Source organism: Centroberyx affinis, unplaced genomic scaffold (genome assembly GCF_046629955.1).
Source record: "Centroberyx affinis isolate AG114_WGS23_722 - 3 ecotype Tasmania unplaced genomic scaffold, CSIRO-AGI_Caff_v1 ptg000966l_1, whole genome shotgun sequence".
Lineage (NCBI taxonomy): Eukaryota > Metazoa > Chordata > Actinopteri > Beryciformes > Berycidae > Centroberyx > Centroberyx affinis.
This window is the reverse complement of record NW_027279537.1, coordinates 66,587-86,565: the sequence shown is the minus strand read 5'-3', so window position 1 is coordinate 86,565 and position 19,979 is coordinate 66,587. Positions and strand designations below refer to the sequence as shown.

The following is a 19,979-nucleotide window of genomic DNA, read 5'->3' as shown; positions in this document are numbered from 1 at the left end:
CATGTAAATCTTATTAGGAAATATAACTTCACAAAGGGGGGGAGGCAATCTCAAAGGGTAAAAATTACCGGGCTATCTAGGTGAGAGAAATCGATAATGAACGGCGACATGGAATCATCATGTTGGAAGCATCTCCTGCTTTTTTTTTTTCATCTCAGAAATAATGGTTGTAGGTGGTCACTACCCACTGAGTGTCTTACTACTGGTATATAATAGCCTTTCCATGAGTGTAATTGCTAATCCCGGTGCAGTTGTTTGATTCACTGAGAAATTGGTCTAGGCAGACATAGGTAGCCATTGAGGTATGTTACAGTCGACATACGCGTTTAACCTTCATCTTTTCCACTTGGCTTTTAGATAACGGACCTGTTGGACGTGGTGCTGGACAGTTTTATTAAGACCAGCGCCACAGGGGGCCTGGGCTCCATCAAGGCCGAGGTCATGGCTGATACTGCGGTGGCTCTGGCTTCAGGGAATGTCAAGCTGGTCTCCAGCAAGGTGAGACTCCACACCGTGAGCTAATACACGCTACCACGGGACTGCATGAAAACTACATGGAGGCTGCAGAATTTACATATTATCACAGGCAATGTTTTGTCTCATTGAAGTCTGTGCTATAAGTTATAGGACTCATAAAAATGCCTCTAAGACTGTTGTACTCATTTTGCAAAAGAAGCTAGCCACCACTACTTGGTCAGTGTTTCCTTTTTTAACACAGAAGACACTTTTCTGTGCTACATTCTTGCCTGGTAAGCAAGTCCTTTGTGTCACTATATTTGTCAGCCAGTACTCGACTCATCATAAAATCATGCAAAATGGCAGAAATTCTTCTTTGGCTGAGACAAATTCAGCAAATATACAAATACGACCATTCTTCACCCATGCCAGTATGGTTAGTAACCTTAAATTTCCCTAGTTAAGAAGGGTGAATCTCTCTTGGTGTCCCAGTGGAGTCGAGTGACATCTTTCCTTTTTTTAGAAGTAGTATTACAGTATTATTACAGTACTACTGTATTACAATTAGAATTAATTTAAGTTGCATTTTCCGTAACAGTAATACAAAGATGTTATAAGATGTTACGGCATCGATAAGGTTTTATTAATTATACTGTTAAATGACAATGAGACAAATATTTGGGATTAATGGACAAATATATTTTCATTAGAGCTTTTAGTTCATGTGAAGAGTCTGCAGCAAATGTAATGATGAAATACTTACTAATTCAGGAAATGTCTCCAAATCTGTGAATTTGTCCCTTTATCCTTACTTACAGTATCCAAAGTGACAAACTCATCCACTCACTATCCATCATCTATCTGTGTGCTCTTTATCCCAATCTACCCTCCTACTGAGATAAACAAACACAACACACAGCCAGACACACAATAGAAAAGCGAGGCCCTGGCTCCTATTATGGCAGACATTGGCATTGCAGTGAATGGTGGCCATTGTGAAGATGTTTTGCCAAAGAAAAGCCCAACAGAGTCACTGTTTGACTTGAAGTGCCGATCCCCTCAATGATTTTGTGTCGCTTTTCCAAAGTGTTTTAAGAGATTTCAAAATACTACATACATAACTGTGTGTGGTGGTGTTTTATGATATATCAGCCTTTATATTGATGTTATCCTCATGGTGGCATGTGCATGTGTGGTTGGCATGTGCCAGCCACTACTGATGTCATGGTAGGCAAGCCTATTGAGCACAATGGGCCCTTGTCTGCTGCTCTTGGCCTCTTTGTCACCCAAGGATTTGACCAATGCTATTTTCTTGACCGTTAAAACCACTGCTATATTGTCTTATGTATGAACTCAGTATCCAAAAGGACATGCATAGTGTTTCAGAAGTGTCTTCACTGTGGATTGGTTGATTATAGCCACTTTTTGTCTACAAGTGCATATCCTTATTCCCATGAATAACTGGCCAAATGTAAATGTGATGTCATGTCATGATCTTTCCAGCAAAATGGAGGTTGATGGCAGAAAATCTAAAACAGCGATCTAAAACATCAACAGTAAACATCCGCTTTTGGTGTCAGTCCCTCAGAATCAAAGAGCGAGGGCTTCTTTCGAGAGCTGCCATTTTGCACCAACGCTCACCCGTCTCTAGGTGCTGTTGAAAGGCTTTCCTGGAAACTCACTAGGAAATCACTCACTGACATAAATGTAGATGAGTCTGGTTGAGAGAAAGTGCTTTCCACCGTGGTGTCTCAGAGTCTTATCGGTCTCTCCTCTTGCTTTGTGGCAGGTCATAGGTCGGATGTGCAAGATCATTGACAAGACCTGCCTGTCGCCGACTCCCACTCTGGAGCAGCACCTCATGTGGGACGACATCGCCATCTTGGCACGCTACATGCTAATGCTGTCCTTCAACAACTCCCTGGATGTCGCGGCCCACCTACCTTACCTGTTCCATGTGGTGACCCTGCTGGTGGCCACCGGGCCACTGTCCCTCAGAGCCTCCACCCACGGTTTGGTCATCAACATCATCCACTCCCTCTGTACCTGCTCCCAGCTCAACTTCAGCGGTGAGGAGCTCCGACAACACTTTCAACTGATTTTACAGTGCATTATAATGTAGTAAATGGCATAATTGGCTAACCTCAGCTTAAATCTAGGTGCAGTCAAGCATGAGTTTGGCTAGCATTTGAAGATTGAATCTGACATGGTTTGATTTGATTTATAGAGGTTGAGCAAAACTGCCATGGAATTTTTCTCAGATTTAATTCATTAAATAATATACAGCAGAGTAGCATTGTAAGTAGAGTTTGACCGATGTGACCAGTGCTACTGCTACTACTACTAGTACTGCTACTGCTACTGCTACTGCTACTACTACTAGTACTGCTACTGCTACTGCTAGTGCTACTACTACGAGTACTGCTACTGCTACTACTACTGCTACTGCTAACTAAGGTCTAACCCTAATTGTAAGCCATACTATAATTGTATGTGATGAACATTGAAATTGCTCCAAAAGCAGTCATTCTTTGCCAGTCCAACATTTTTGCAAATATTCCATATTTAGCATGTCCTTTTTAAAATTATTATTAATTTATGTTTTTTTAATGATTCCAGAGGAGACTAAGCAAGTCCTGCGGCTGAGCCTGACTGAGTTCTCCCTGCCCAAGTTCTACCTGCTGTTCGGCATCAGCAAGGTCAAGTCGGCAGCCGTCATCGCCTTCCGCTCCAGCTACCGCGACCGGTCCTTCTCCCCTGGTTCCTACGAGAGGGAGACCTTCGCCCTGTCCTCCCTGGAGACGGTCACAGAGGCCCTGCTGGAGATCATGGAGGTCGCTCACACAGTATAGAAAATCAACACATTCACACTCTGTATATCTGTCTTTCCCTTGATGCATTCATGTCATTTGGGACGGTAAGACGGTAGATGCGAGCTTCCTACTAGAATCTACTGTTCACCTCAGCTTTCAGATGGTAAATACTACTAGAAAATACTGTTCACCTCTGCTTTCACATGGTAAATACTACTAGAAAATACTGTTCACCTCAGCTTTCAGATGGTAAATACTACTAGAAAATACTGTTCACCTCAGCTTTCAGATGGTAAATACTACTCTTAAAACAATGAAGTCGTTCCAGCGGTTATTCCCACATGACTGAATGTAGCATCTGCCTCTCTCTCTCTCTCCACTTATTTTCTCATTCAGACACACATGTACACACCTTCACCAACACGTCATGAGCAGCTGCTGTATAAGCTGTTTCTCGCTCTTTGTCTCTTCCCCAGGCTTGTATGAGGGACATCCCAGCCTGCAAGTGGCTAGACCAGTGGACAGAGCTCGCACAGAAGTATGAACCACTTCCGTCCGATTTCAATGCAACCGTCTTAAGTCCATACATGTGGAGCCGTGAATCCCTCATAACGTGTGTTTGTGTGCGTCCGCGGTCAGGTTCGCGTTCCAGTACAACCCGTCCCTACAGCCGCGGGCGCTGGTGGTGTTCGGCTGTATCAGCAAGAGGGTGAGCCACGGCCAGATCAAGCAGATCATCCGCATCCTCAGCAAGGCCAGCCCACTGCTCAGCATAGACCGGGTGAGGACGCACATTCGCTCACTGAGTCTGAATTTGACATTTTTTGAAATGTTGTGAGACATTGAAATTATCTTTTTTTTTTTTACCAGCAAATATCTTCTTCTCTGTCGCCCCTCCTCCCTCTCTCTCGCTCCTGTTCCTTGTTCCTCTTTCTCCCTTATCCGACCACCACAGGGTCTGGAGAGTTGTCTAAAGGGGCCGGATAATTACAACAGCCAAGTTTTAATAGAGGCCACTGTCATCGCTCTGACCAAGCTGCAGCCTCTCCTCAGCAAGGTATAGCCGCTGCAGATCCACCCCTACCCGCACTGAAATGCTACTGCTGAGTGTTACCATGTATTGTGGAATGCAATACTGGTGCTACATATTTAAAAATACCTTTTGAAGCCTTAGAATTGATACAAGTAACCAAAATCAGTAGAATACATATGGAAAAGTGTCACAAAACTGGACTCTTTGACTAGTTTATGGACATATTTATGGATTAAAAAAAAATGAGGATGGTCAGATTCTCCTTTGAAAAGCAATGGTGAATACAAATTGGCAGATATACAAATATCCAAGCTAGCAAACATTTCTGCACTACACAATAATGGCTATGTTTAATCTGAAACCCATGTACTACTACATTGTGAAGTTTATACAGATTTCCAAACAATGCTTTTCTCTCAATTATCCAAGCGTATTCTAATTTTTTTATATTTATTTTTAGTATGATGATATACACAAACTGTGTGATTTTTGCTGGGAACCATTGCGTTATCAAATGTGCCCCATTTTCTTAAATAGTGTTAAATTCAAAGAAAACAACTCAAACTATTTTATGCCCTTCATTATGGTAGTACACCCCTCCATGATCTAAACGAGCGCCCCCTGTGTCTGATTGCAGGAGTCTCCCATGCACAAGGCTCTGTTCTGGGTGGCCGTGGCTGTGCTGCAGCTGGACGAGGTCAACCTGTACTCCGCTGGAACCGCCCTGCTGGAGCAGAACCTCCACACACTGGACACACTGCGCGTCTTCAACGACAAGGTAGCGCACATGCACACACACACACGCACACATACACACACAACCTCAAACCTGAGATGACACATATGAAGTCAAGGATACCACCAGAAATCACACGTTTTTAATGTGAATGATTATGAAATGATCACTCCTTTCATGCCCCAGCATACATCCTATGTCTCCCTCTTCACTTTCTTTCTGCCTCCTCCTCCTCCCTCGGCTAACCCTGTTCTGATGCTGCAGAGTCCAGAAGAGGTGTTCATGGAGATCAGGCGTCCTTTAGAGTGGCACTGTAAGCAGATGGATCACTTTGTAGGCCTCAACTTCAGCTCCAACTTCAACTTTGCACTGGTGGGCCACCTACTAAAAGGTAACAGCAGCCATAATCTTACAAGCAACCGTATGTGGCTTTACTGGATATCCCGCCTTCACTTAGTTGTTGAATGGATTCAACCAATCAAAAGTGGGAATTACTCGTGTAAACAGAGCTCCTGGAAACACCCACTGTGGTACCCAACTCGTCTCACTTGATTTTAATTTTTGACGTAATATGTTTTTTTCTACATACACTGCCCGCCAAACGTTTGGACACACCTGATTGAATGTTCTATGTTTTTCAGTCTCTTAAAGCCATTTTGATCTTAAGGTTTCTGCTTGAAATGTGTTTCTTAAACAAATATAAATAGTGAAGTTGATCCTATGTATGAATTTCTTTCCAAAGCCTTTGCCTTTCCATCAAGGTAAAGGGCGGCTACTTTAAAGAATCTAAAATATAAGGTAGTTTTGATTTGTTGAACGCTTTTTTGGTCGTTGCATAATTCCATTTGTGTTATTTCATAGTTTTGATGTCTTTACTATTATTCTAAAATGTGAAAAATAGTAAAAATAAAGAAAAATGTGGTTTCCCCAAACTTTTGATGGGCAGTGTATATTATATTGATATTATGGAGAGATTAGCCTGACGGGTCAGACCCATGGAATGCTACACAAGCTCCGCCTCCCACTAGATCTGATATCTACGCATTAGCTAATTACAAAATTTGTCTCGGGGCGACGACTGCTTATAGAGTTAATTTGACTTGCTGGGATGGTGTGTGTGGGTCCTGTCTATCTGTCTGCAATGTATTCATGACAATGTATATGGAAAAGAGCATCTCTTTACTAGCTAAGATCTTTCCCCAGTGTAAACATATCTTGCGCATGGAAGCTGAACTTCAAAATAAAAGTCTGCCCTATGTTGCACTTACTTACAGCTTGTTGCCATGGGTAACACAGGTGATTTCGGGCAGGTACTGCAGGTACATGATGAAGAGGGATAAACAGTATAAACAGGATAAACATTGAGCAGTACAGCTTTTCCTTATGACTTTGCATTGTGTGCAGTTACTGTGTTGTCTGATTTGTTGTTTTGCTTTGTGATTTTAGGTTTTGTTTTCCAATTTGTGATTTTGTTTTGCACCTCAGGGCCACTGTACCCACCCCCCCAACGCACATAGTTAACTGTCGTTTCAAAATGAAACATGAGAGCAGCAGCAACATAATGGACAACAGTAAAGCCATATAGATTTTTCTGCCCTCACTGTGCTTTAGCAGTTTTCAAAGGCTGGCATTGTGCAGTATATACATAAAGTCTTATAGGTTTTGCACTTTGGTGCAAATGGCAGAAATCCAAATGTAAATGGGCCTTAAAGCATCTCCTTAGTTACAAATTTGTATGACATCAATTTTTCTGAACAGTTTTTGATTAGTGTCTTTGTAACTGTAGTCTTTTCAGAAGTTATCTATGGCTACATCAGAGTAAGGACACATAACTTGACGGTCTTTGTATGCAGCTCGGTAAAGAAAAGCCGTTTTCCTCAAGTCTCCAATCTGTCAGCAAGTCAACCAGGGCGTATTGACAATGTGTCCTTGTGGGCCGGTTACACAGAGCTTGGCAGCACCACTAGCTCTTGTTATTGGATGGTTTTGTCTGGGTGGATTCTCTTCTGCCTCAGTACTCAAGCTAACTGTATGAAACGGCAATTTCTCTCTAGCGACTGAAGCTAACAATTGTTTTGATGCAGAAGAACGTGTCAAAGAAGTGATTTGGATCGCGGTTCTCGTCCCTGACTGCCGGTCTGTATTTTTTTTATACATTTTCTGTTTAGGATACAGACACCCGTCACCCACCACAGTAGCGAGGACGGTGAGAATCCTCCACACACTCTTGGCGCTCATCAGCAAGCATCTGAAATGTGACAAGTTTGAAGTCAACACCCAAAGCGTGGCCTATCTGGCTGGTATGTCACACCAACACACCACTCACCATTATAAGCTTTTAATTTTGGGAAATTGGGGAAATTTGGGGAAATTTGTAATAAGATGCATGTTTTGGGCACTGCCTTGTCATAGTGGCTGACTATCATCCCTTGTTGTTTTGTGCAGCACTGCTCACTGTGTCCGAGGAGGTCCGAAGTCGCTGCAGCCTCAAACACAGGAAGTCGCTGCTGCTCTCTGACCTCTCCATGGACACAGTTCCCATGGACACCTACTCCGCTCACATCACTGATCCCAGCTGCCGGTGAGCTGACCAACAGATTGGGATCACCGAGGAACTAGCTGTCAGATTTAGTCGCACCTGATTTTTTCCACCACAAAAAAGGAAGACTCCGTAAAGGGATTCCTAAAAAATTGTAAATGTCAGAATGCTGTCAGGTCCGTTCTCAGTTGATGATAGTACCAATATTAGATCCTCTAGCCCACTTCGAGACTGATGAATTATGCTCCTGCATTACATGAATGGTGGATGTGGGACATAGTTTTGAGTAATAACTGAAAACTGGCAGTCATGTCAGTTTTGCTCCTGTGGGAACTTTTTACTGTTATGCAGTTTAGGAATGTAGGCAGCAGTTGTCATGTCTACTTAGAGCCATGTTCCCATTTGATTCCTGACACTCTTGTGTAATGTGAACAGTAGTTACGGATGTAACTGTGGTTCTATGAATTCTGGATGGCTTTCAGAGGCAGTGCTTGACACTGGATATTGTCTGATCGTTTGAATTTTTTTATATAGATGTCAAGTTTTCATTAGTTGTCCTTTCCCCTCAGAACCCTGCGGGAGAACCAGCCGTGGACGTCGCCGCAGGTTTCAGACCGCTACCTTTCGGCCCACCACTACCCCACGGTTGGCCAGATCAGCCCGCGGACCCGCAAGTCCATGAGCCTGGACATGGGCCAGCCCTCACAGGCCAACACCAAGAAACTCCTGGGTATGACCACCGGCCAGAGACAGGCTCCCCACGTCCCTTAGCTATTTATATATTGATCTTCCACTGGGGCTTCCTCAATAAAAGAAATGTGCTAAACCTCGTTTCGTTGTGTTTGTCTGTTGCCCAGGCACCAGGAAGAGCTTTGACCATCTGATATCGGACTCCAAAGCACCAAAGAGACCGGAGATGGAGTCGGGCATGACCACCCCTCCCAAAATGAGGCGTGTGGCAGAGAACGACTACGAGATAGGTGAGAGCAACATGACCATGCTTTTCTGCTCTAAACACTAGGTTAGACAGATATATGAGGCCGATATTGTCTTTTATAAAAAATGGGATATGGTCCAGTCATTTTCCGTTCCTTTGATTACATATTTAATGTTATGTCCCCACGTCATGCTTGCAGAGACCCAAAGAATTGGAAACTCTCACCTTCGCAAGGTTTCGGTATCCGAATCCAACGTCCTGCTGGATGAGGAGGTGCTGACCGACCCCAGGATCCAGGCCCTACTGCTCACTGTGCTGGTGAGGAAACGCGCCACATGCTCCTCACGACTGTTTCCTACGAGTTCACATGAACGGAATACGGATTGCTGTTGCTTCATTTTTATCTCACTGTGCAATGAACGGCTCTTGGTCATTTTCTAAGAGACTCTCACTCTGGTTTTTTAGGCCACCCAGGTCAAATACACCACTGACGACTTTGACCAGCGGATTCTATACGAGTACTTGGCCGAAGCTAGTGTTGTCTTCCCAAAGGTCTTTCCGGTGGTGTAAGTAACCAAGCTAGAGCTTTTTTCCCCTGGGCAAGATGGAACGCTGAGCCACAAAAGAGACCTTTTAAAAGACTTTTCAGTGCAATGAAAGATATTTTCGAGTTGGAATGTTTCAGGCAGTGTTTAGTGTGTGATGTGTTGGCTTTGGCGAGTGAGCGCAAATAGAAAAGGGGCTGCTGTTCAAGCAAGATCTCCCCCGATGAATGATGGTTGGAACTTTTTTTTTAGTCTAAATATGATGCACTTCCTGTGAGTCTGAAAATTAATACGCACAAATACACGCACGCACAGCATCTGCAGCTTCCTGTGGTTTCTCATGTTGCTTTAGCTTCAAGTTTAACTATAAACCGTTGAGCTAACCGGTAGACCGTAATGTCGAAATGTAAAAATGCATGTGCGTTATAAATTTAAATAACCGATTAGTCGTTGTGCTTCGCAGCAGTGTGTTTTGATGTCAAAGCCACAGTAACATGTATTCATCTAGATATGAGGAGCGGCGTTTATATAATGGTGAAAATGTTTGTGTGCGTGTGTCTCCTCTCCCAGCCACAACCTGCTGGACTCCAAGATCAACACTCTGCTGTCCATGTGCCAGGACACCAACCTCCTGAACCCGGTCCATGGCATCGTCCAGAGTGTGGTGTACCACGAGGAGTCGCCCCCACAGTACCAGCCCTCCTATTTACAGAGTAATACACACCGCCATTTTGTCTGTTTCACTCCCTCTCTCTGTCTCTCTCTCTCTCTGCTCTGTCTTATTTCTCTGTTCCTGTTTCTGTTCCGGCTGCTAGAAGTATTTCCTCTGAATCACTTAAGTTTGCTGTTCTTCCACAAACATTTGTTACCTGTGATCTTTGTTGCATGTTTGTTTTATCAAGCCCAATTTCTGATGCCATTTGTTACATGGCAAAAGCAACCATTTATTGATACTTGGAAATTAGGTAATTATAAGATGCTTATCCCTATCCCCCGTGTTAACCTGTCCTCCCACTGATCTCTCCCCCGCCTCCCTCTCCTCCATCCTCCCCCCCCCCCCCCCCCTCTCTCTCTCATTTCACAGGCTTTGGCTTTAACGGACTTTGGAGGTTCGCTGGGCCCTTCTCTAAGGTATGATTCATTACCTCCACATTTTATATTTCCCCGTTTCATTTTCCCCGGGCAGCCTCGGAGGCTGCCACACAGGGGAAATTCAGCCTGCTAAGCAACTGTGGTCTGGTCCTGCAGCTCGCCGTCCGATTGGTGTGGAGATTTATGAATCTTGTAGCCCACATAAACGCACACATACACACACACACAGCGACAGAGAAGCTAGAAATAACTTGAAGCGTAAGTTGCCCTTAATATCTGCTGATTCTGCATCACTTGAGAATGCACAACGCTTACTTTAGTCATTTGCTATGAACAGGGTTCCTACTGCTCTTGGAATTCCTGGAATATCATGGAATTTTTAGTGGTGTGTTCCAGGCAGAGAAAGTCAGGGATTTGAGAAATTCCCTGGGGAAGTCAGGGAATATCAGGCAATTTTTCCGAATGTGTCACTTTACGGGAATATAGCAGAATATAGCCATAAGCAGCAATATTGGGGCTCAAAGCCGTAACGACTAAGCTACCACTGAGAGAAGAGATGTTTTACAATAATGTTGACTTATCTAGCTGAGAATCAATTACATTGCTTGAAAACTACATCTCCAAATTTACAACCATACAAGTCATATTTCTCTATTTTAGTTTGTTTTGGCTCAGCAAGTGTCAAATCAGCAAGCATGATAGCTTGTCAGTTGCAAAAAATAAACATCTGTAGCTCTATATTTGTAGGTATTTGAGCAAAATGTCAGGTGACAAAGCCACAACCAAGAACATAAAAAAAATATTGCTTAGGTAAGGTAGGAAAGTAATGTTTTTAAGCCAGCTGTGGACTGGGATTAAAAAAAATATGGTCCTGGAAATTTTACTCAAACTTATGACCCCGTCCACACACACACACGCACACACACAGCTGTATGGAGCCAGCCGGTCAGTCTATAGCAGAGCCACTAAACAGCATGGCACTTTCTTATCATTTTTTGGTGTCAGTGTTGCTGGACTCGGCGCCGGCCCACAAGTCAACCGGCCCACTGGGAAAAACTCCCACTACTCCAGATGGCCAGTCTGCCCCTGTTTCAAGCCACTGATATTCCTGTATTGTAGTCGCTGTCAGCTTACAAGGCTAACATACAGAAACCTGCTAAATGTAATGTATCTTTGGAAAGATGAAGGTAAAACGGTAACAAGACAGTCAGCCTCAGGAGCACAATTGATCGGAGAAACGACAAATCACAGAAAAAGTGAAATATACTTTTAGCTTCTCCAATCCAAACAAATATCAGCATCAGCCTTTAAAAATCCACATTTCCAACCCCCAGTCATCATGTCTCTGTTCTTCCCCTCCACCCCCACCCCCACCCCAGCAAACCCAGATCCCGGACTACGCCGAGCTGATCGTCAAGTTCCTGGACGCGCTGATCGACAGCTACCTGCCGGCGGCGGAGGAGGAGCGGGGGGAGGAGCAGCTGCGGACGCCCACCTCCCCGTACCCCCCGGCCAGCCAGAGCCAGCTCAGCATCACCGCCAACCTCAACCTGTCCAACTCCATGACCTCGCTGGCCACCTCGCAGCACTCGCCAGGTCTCACCACTCAAAACTCCTCACAGTTTTTGTCCCTGTCCGTGTGTGTGTCTTCTTTCAAAGTCACTGGAGAGGTTTTATTCAGCAACCTGAACCCAGCTAAACACAGAAATGAGTGCCAGGCAGTGTTAATATTCCAGCTCCCTAACCTTCATAGGCTATAATTTGTATATGAATGATTTTCTTTTTTCAGCCATCCACGCATTATTCAAATTTACTGTAATAGGTTCGATGCTGTTTGAGTGGTTACATTTAAAGTTATTGCATTTTCAAAAATCTAGCTTTTTTCAGATTAATTCCAGTAAACACATCACAACGGGACTTGCTCCTGATTGGCTCCCCTCACTAAAGAATTACTGAAATCCGTCCAATCAGGGCCCAGTTTGCAGCATTTGAACTGGAAAGCCTCCACTCAGCAGTTTTACCTCATTTGAATTAGGAGGTCCAGTATTGTTAGGACTTAAATTCAGACAAGACAAATGCTGTAGTTTCACCAAAAGATGCGATGGGGATCAGCAGTAGTATTGGTTTTGTTTTCTTATGGTATATTACATTACTTTCATTTAAGATTAATACAGAACGGGGTTAATACAGTATGATAAACATGCTGGACCTTATGTCTCCTAACAATTAATTTCCTGGTGTGTGTTTTTTCGTATACTGCTCTTTATACTTTCAGAGTTTTCATTAGCTTTGTTCAATGAGAAATAGGCTGGGTTTTAGATTCTATTCCAGGTAGCAATAAAAAGCTCTTCAAAAAAGTCTTAAAGTAACCCCACAGATACCCATTCACATATATATAGACGAGTATGTGAAATAAGCTTTGAGTGTCAGAATAGCCTAGAGATGTGAGTCATTCGCTAAAGCGGTTATCAGTCCAGCTGCCTCTCTGTAGTTTCCTCTGGCCTGTGTTAGCAGACTGGTAGTGTACCTATCTGTTGCTTCACTAGTCTAGATGCTCACCAAGCCGACCGAAACATCGAATGTCTCCAGCCTGCAGTTTGCAGTGCTGTGGTAACTCCTGTCTGTCTCACCGCGTTTGCTTTAACACTTCACCTGGCCGCCTTTTAGAATAGACAGTTTAGATAGAAAATGGAATCCCAGAAGAGGATATACAGTCCAACAATTCTTGTATTCTCCCAACAGTTCAGATGCTTGGAACACGGCATTTTGTTTGCCTTTCAGTGGCAGTTTTGTTGGTTAAGTTGCTTGTTGGTGCCTGCCTCTCATAATGTACTAACACTATCATGACAAATCAAATACCAAATCATACAAGAGCCCATGAATTATGTCCGGTTTAATTGAAAATTGGTATATCGAACAGTGTTACTGTGTGGTGCAGCCTTTTTGGCACCTGAGCTCTATATGGGTGTAAGGAAATTAGGCTTGGGCCAATATTCAATATTATTGAGTATCGTAATATTGCGATATTGAATATATAAAAAAATAAATTTTGTAAACGAAGTGTAATTCTGCATATTCTGAACCCATGGTTAGTGACAGTGTTTTCACATGCACAGCTTAGCCCACAGCTAAGTCAAGACAAGTACAGTGTGGAAAACTATCATGGTTTATATACAGATATATATATGTTTATGTATCTATATATCATCCCATGCTACATTTTTATTGTTGCAATCAAATAACCTCCATTATTTCTCTATTCCATTTGTTATCAGATGATAGTGACTCACTTTGCTGTAATTCGTTTACATTTTAACTTTCATACTCAATTTTTTTGTTATCTTTTGTTTCTCATCACTCATCTCTTGTTTCTCTCCCATTATCTCCCTCTTTTTTCCCATTTTCTCTCTTTCTCGCTCTATCTGCCTCTCTCTTCCTGTATCTCTGCCTCTCTGTCGCTCCCCCCTCTCTCTCTCTAAAGCCTCTCTGTCTTGCTCTAAGTCTGCTGTTTTTGCGCCACACCTCCTCCTCCCAGGTACTCTTCCCCTTTGACCCTCTGTGAGGTCAAGTCAGACCCTCCGGGTCCTTGTTGAGCTGATCCCAGATCCACTCCAGGCTCAGAAATACTTTTTGCTGGACTAGTGTATTGGCTTTAACATAAAAGTCCATTTGCTATGAGCTTCAGCAGAGATTCACTACAAAAAAAGTAACTTAAGATAGGATAAAAAGGGTAAATTTGATGGCAGTACTGCAGTACTTGCCTTTAAATTGAGGAGGCAGTTCACCCAGGCTTGTCCATAGCACCCTCTAGTGTTTCATAGTTGTTACTCAAACACTTGAATCAGATGCAGGCAAGAAATGAACTAGTGTATTGTTAATAGAACAGGAAACAGAAGCGGCTGACAGTGAAGCAGAGGAGCGGACGCGGTCGGGATCGGCCCGCTCATATTTCTGATGCCTGATTCTTTTCTGCTGTTTCACTCCACAGTCTAACGGTTCTCTGCGGCTCTCTCCTCTTCCTCCCTCTTTCGTCTGCACCGTCCATCCCTCCTCCTCCTCCTCCTCCTCCGTCCTCCCTACACCTCTGTCTTCCTTCGTCCCTCCCCTTCCCCCCTCCCCCCTCCCCCCTCCCCCCTCCCCTCCCCTCTCTCTCTCCAGGCGTGGACAAGGAGAACGTGCAGCTCTCCCCCAGCTCGGCGCTCTCCGGCGGCGGCCGCACCCGCCACGGCTCGGCCAGTCAGGTCCAGAAGCAGCGCAGCGCCGGCAGCTTCAAGAGGCCCAGCATCAAGAAGATCGTCTGAGGAGCAGGAGGAACGCCCCCCCCCCACACCCAACCAACCCACCCACCCACCCACATGGCCCGCCAGTCAGGCCTCATGCTGCACTCCGCTTTTACTTCTTTAATTTTTTATTTTTTTTTGTCTCAGCAGGAGAACAAGATTTTTTTTTTTTTTGGTGTTTTTGCATTAAAAAAAAAAAAAAAAAAAAAAAAAAAAAAAGGAGGAATACTAGCGAGGGCCAACTTGAATTCTGTGCTGAGATTTCTTTACGTTTAAATCTTTTTTTTTTTTTATTTTAGCTTCGAGACGGCCCTAAGGCGAACGAGAAGCTGTCGTGGATTCTTTTTTTTTTTTTCTTTTTTTTTTTTTTGTCTCTTTTTGTGAATAGAACCCGCCATGAGTTTCAGGGGGGGGAAGTCGATATTTAAGCTGTACATAGAACATAAGACGACACATGTATAAACCTGACAGCGCAAATGTTTTGTGGCCGTTTTTTTTTTGTTTTGTTTGTTTGTTTCTTCTTTCGTTTCCCCCGCAGCGGGAGGGGTTTCACGTGCGAAGGCCACAAAGAACTCTTTGACGCGAACACCGGCCGGAAGAGCGACATCGAGGTTTTCCGGGTTCGGGACATCGAACGAAGTTATCGGACCATGATGTCGAATATTACGTGGGGCAGTTTACACAGGGGGAAGGGGGCAGAAAAAAATAGCGAAGTTCCGACTTGCGTGCTGAAGTTCGATCCGTGCACCGACCCACCACCCCACCCCCAGATTCAGTTCCCCTCACCCTCCTCATGACCAGGCTCAAAACACTCCCGAGTGCAGCCGCCTCTCCTCCGTCAGCGCAAAGATGGACCAAACGACAAAAAGGCAGCGGGGGGAGGGGGTGGGGGGATGGGGAGGGGAGCCGGCGATCCGCCCGACGGAATCTCCCCAAGACCGCCTTCAAATCTCGGATTCGGTCGGACATCCCCGGTCCGTCCCTCCCCCCTCCCTCTCCCCCCCACCCCCCCTGCCGATGTACATATTATACATAGAAAGATTATGTATAACTTGTCCTTAGTGATCAATTTAGATGTTGACGTTTTTTCTCCATGGTGTGCCTTTTGTCAGGGTTTTTTCAATGTGTATAATTTGTAAAATAGAAGCGAAAACCTTGCTGGGGACAAAAAGAACAGGTACTAATTATGGAGGCGTGCCGTCCACATCACCACGAGTCAACACGCTGCAAAAGAGCTGTGTCATAACTGGCATCCAATGATCGTCAAATATACAATCATCCATATACCCTGTTGCCTGAAAGTATTTATCCTGTACAGCTAGATAGTGCTACACACACAAAAAAAAAAAAAATCTTCTTCTTTTTTGAAAAACACTTTCCAAAAATGTTATTCTTTTGAAACACTTTCAGTGTATGAACATGAAGATTGCAAAACACTAGGGGAAGGCGCAAACTTGTAAATAGCTAAAAGCCTTTTTTTTTTTTCTTTTTTTTTTTTGTATGTGTGTGTGTGCGCGTGCATTAAGTTTTTATTTTTGGGGTTTTTTGTTTTTCTAGTATGAATCGTGTTTTCAGCGCATAGCATTTTGATTTGTTTACACAGTGACAAGGAAAATTGTGTAATAGGCAATAATCCTCAACTCTTAAACTCCTTGGTCAATCACCGGTTTTATTTGTACAGCCGAACAGGGAAAACCAAATTCAGTATGTCGACTTGGTGCAATATGATGCCAACTCTTTTGTTGCCTATTCACATTGAGGTTTCTCTCTTATGTGGAATTTATTTATTGATTACCTCCAACGACCATTTGAAGAGGAGAGAGACATTGGATTGTGTGAAGTTTGATCCCATGATACTAAAAACACCTCCATTTCACCCCGACAGTCTGAGTTGGAATGAAACACAACCCGCGTGATATTAGGATAAGTTCTCGTATTTAACCCCTGGGTTTTTTCTTAAAGGAAAAATACATCCCTAAAACACTTTGACACTGTTACAAATGGCTATCGGTGATGTATCTTGCATTTCTGGGTCCATTTTGTTATTTGGTGGTGTATTTGGGTTTTCTGGGTTTGCTACAGAAAATGTTTCAGGATCTAAAACATCAACATAAACGTCAGGTTCTGGTGTCAGTTCCTCAGAATCAAAGAGCGAGGGCTTCTTTCTAGAGCCGCCATTTTGCACCAAGAGACGTTCACAATCGTACAGGGAGAAATCCATCATAGAAGAGGAGAGAGACCAATTTCTCCACCAAGAGTAGCCTCAATAGACCAGAATGCAATGCAGCCACAAGACATGTTTCCAGTAAGTGGCACAGACCATTCTGCGAAATGTAGGAAATCACTACCTGTAGTAGAAGTAGACGAGGCACGTTGAGGGAAAGCGGGTTCGCCAAAAATATATGACAAAAATAACTCCCGGAATGCATTAAACATCACAAATCGACGCGATCTGACAGTGTGAGAGTATCTGAGGGTGACGTTTTTCCTTTTAACAGCCCAGACCCCAGCAGTGTGATCTGAAGAAACCCTCACAGCAGACCCAGGGACTCTGCACCAAAGACTAGCTTGCACTACGGGAATGGGAAATGAAATCCGGTTTCACAAACACGTTTCTGGGGGAACATTTGGCCAAAACGGTTCCCAAACCGACGGGACGCGTGCGACGCATAGAACGGGACTGTGACGACTAGTGTTCCCACTAACCGCTTCCCATCCACAGCTCAGCCTGCTTTGGTTTCTCAAACACTTCTATCCTGCCTTAACATCTATGCATGGCAAGAGTTGAGTATTGTTGTGCAACTCTTTTTTTTTTTTTTTTTTTTTTTTTTTTATCAGTTTGTCCATACTAGAAAGTTTGAAACAATTTCTTACCATTTTAAGTGTTGATTTTTAAAGTATAGATACCATGTACTTTAAGCATACATTTGTGAAATGGTTCACCACTTCTGTTTTTTTCTTCTATTGTCGTCATTTGAATTGAGTGTGAGGGAATGTGTTATATTCCCTTAATGTCCATACAGTTCATGCAGTGAACCAACATACGTGTGATCACAGAACAGATGTTTTACCAAACGCTACGGCCGAAAGGGAACGAACAGATGATGATTTTAACAGAGACGGCCTTAGAAACAGTATTGTACTTCAGCCTCAACAGAACGGCGTAAAGGGAAGAATAGAACATTTGCATTGCCCAATGTGTAATAATAGGGATTATTAACAACGAAATCTATTGAAACGTGATGTAGAATTCACTCCTCCCGAGTTTGAAGCAGAGTGAATAGTCGGGGTAGTTGAGTAGGTGGAATCAGTCAGTGGGATATAGAATCAGAAACCTCACTCCATTTTAATCTTGTTGCCCTTCATCGGTGATGCATTGTCATAGTTTCACTAATGGGATTATATTGTTTTTTGTTTTTTTGCATTAAGGGAATCAGGACCAAACCAGGAAATAATTTTTTTCACACTGTAAGTTGTTTAAAAGTCAGTAGCGCCATTTTTGCCATTTGGGTCACATGTCATTCTTCCCTTGTGGGAGTTCATACCTCTAACCACTGTCCAGTTTCCATTATTGAAATATGCGGCAGCCATTTTATGCTGATTTATTACTATCCAAAACCTATGAAGCTCAGTACATTTGGGGGGGGGGGAGACATCACTCACCTCTTTCTCCTTTTCAGCCACTCAATTACAGAACAGCGGATCAGCTTTTCTGAAAAAAAACTGACAGTTCAGAGTACAGTTCCACCGAGAAGGGTTTTTGAAAACTGATACCAATATTTTGGGGGGTTATAGCTGCCAATAGACAATATTTTGTGCTGATATTTAAAGTTTAAATTTGACCATTTTCATGTCAGAAAATTACAAGCATTCAGCGTTGTCCCAGAACTGTTGTTGTCTGGGTGGAAAAACCTCTGAAACAGCATTTAGACCATCATGGGACACTAAAACTCTCCACTGAAACCCAGACTAATGACATTATTTTAGGGTTAGCAGCTCTTTCATGTCGGCTTTCCAGTGGTCAGGGAGGAACCTCCATCATATCAGAGGTGGACGACACTGACTGGCTGATAGTTAATGAAAGGTCAATATCGGCCCCATATATCGGTCTAGCCCTAGCTCAGTTTTTCATCAATTGCGAGGGTGTTCATTACACATTTCCGGATGCCTGTAGCGGCGATGGCTCAGCACAAAGTGGCTACAAAATATCTCAATCATGTACATTTTGCCTAATGCTGATCTGCTAAGGTCAATCTGATCATTTGTCAAAAGGAAAGAATGATTTGGGATCCAAACGCCCGGGCTGGTGGAGTTCTTTAAAGCATGACGTCTCTTTCACTGTACACGGAATGAGATACTTTGCAGATGACACACAAATGTATCCTAGCAACTCGATCCGCGGGGCTTCACTTACCAGGAAAAACCTTAACGGCAAATTTCTTCGTCCGAGCACCATAATATCTGTTTTCCATAGTTTCCAGGCTTTAGTTTTACTTGTATGTGAATAGAATATTAAGGATTAGGTATCCATAACCTCTTAAACAAGTGGTTGACTTGCACTAATTTAAAAATCACAGTCATGGGTTTGTAAAGATGAAAAACCTCAAATGTGGCATGTTTTATTTGATGTTATGCAAAATCTAATGTCTCTAGAGTATTGGTCTGAGTTTTGTTTTTAATGCAGTATGTGTGACAATTGTAAATATTTTGTGTACAATTTGAGATGGTATATTTACTACACTGTACATACATGTGATATTGTATCATTTTGTTTTTGTAAAGCAGTTAGTTTCTGTATAATAATATACAAATTGAACTATTCCAGTGTTAGTAATAAAATGTTTTGCTCTCCACTATGTTCGAACCTGTGTGCTGACAGAGACTGAAGCCATTTCTTATTTTTTTATTTTACCTCAATAAAGCACAACCACACATTCGCTACCTGGAGGCTGTTTCAACAAGCAAGACCTCAAGTTTAACTGAAAACGATTTATTTTTTCCTGCATCACTTGACAAATTAAGCTTGTCTAGAATCTCTATCGCTTATTCCAGTTTGGTTATGTGAAACCGACAAACCAAAATGTATGCAGGCCTAGTAAAGATTTTAAAGTTGAAAACGTCATCCACAAGAAATGTTTAATGCCTTTTAAATTGTGTGTAGTCAAGCCAGAAGAGTTGGAGAGACTCCATTAATGGAATTTCAAAGTCAAATTGCACTTTAACACATTACCAGCAGTGATGTAGAGGTGGTGAACTATGACCTCTACCAAGTCGACCAACCACCAATATAGACTAGATAAGATATACTTAAATTTGTTTTCCTCTTAAAGACTATCCTTATATAGCTTACATCATTTTGATGGTACATACTGTGATGCATTTAGGTTATAAAGATTTATGTAAGCCTAAAAATATGGATAAATTCTATATTCTCTTCTATAAATAAAAAAGGCGCGTTTATCCTCCACTAACGTTACCTCCCTGGTTAGCAATAAAAGTGCCGTTATCAGAGCTAGTTATTTCCTCACATCCTAAACCTTTACTGCAT

General features: G+C 43.0%; 1 protein-coding gene across 3 annotated transcripts in view; it reads left to right on the top strand.

The window, feature by feature from the left end:
* The window catches only part of LOC139646243 (neurofibromin), a 77,655-nt gene extending 63,203 nt beyond the window's left edge, over window positions 1–14,452 (top strand). For 2 of the 3 annotated variants that reach the window (XM_071522207.1, XM_071522206.1), the window contains exons 40-57: window positions 358–498; window positions 2,246–2,525; window positions 3,076–3,290; window positions 3,746–3,807; window positions 3,909–4,050; window positions 4,225–4,326; window positions 4,940–5,080; window positions 5,303–5,429; window positions 7,207–7,338; window positions 7,484–7,619; window positions 8,147–8,307; window positions 8,435–8,557; window positions 8,714–8,832; window positions 8,980–9,080; window positions 9,630–9,772; window positions 10,144–10,190; window positions 11,531–11,747; window positions 14,310–14,452. In XM_071522207.1, the coding sequence (XP_071378308.1) occupies window positions 358–498; window positions 2,246–2,525; window positions 3,076–3,290; window positions 3,746–3,807; window positions 3,909–4,050; window positions 4,225–4,326; window positions 4,940–5,080; window positions 5,303–5,429; window positions 7,207–7,338; window positions 7,484–7,619; window positions 8,147–8,307; window positions 8,435–8,557; window positions 8,714–8,832; window positions 8,980–9,080; window positions 9,630–9,772; window positions 10,144–10,190; window positions 11,531–11,747; window positions 14,310–14,452 (2,532 nt within the window). The remainder of the gene's footprint in view (window positions 1–357; window positions 499–2,245; window positions 2,526–3,075; window positions 3,291–3,745; window positions 3,808–3,908; window positions 4,051–4,224; window positions 4,327–4,939; window positions 5,081–5,302; window positions 5,430–7,206; window positions 7,339–7,483; window positions 7,620–8,146; window positions 8,308–8,434; window positions 8,558–8,713; window positions 8,833–8,979; window positions 9,081–9,629; window positions 9,773–10,143; window positions 10,191–11,530; window positions 11,748–14,309) is intronic. The other variant, XM_071522208.1, reaches the window with a different exon arrangement.
* Window positions 14,453–19,979: the final 5,527 nt, after the last annotated feature.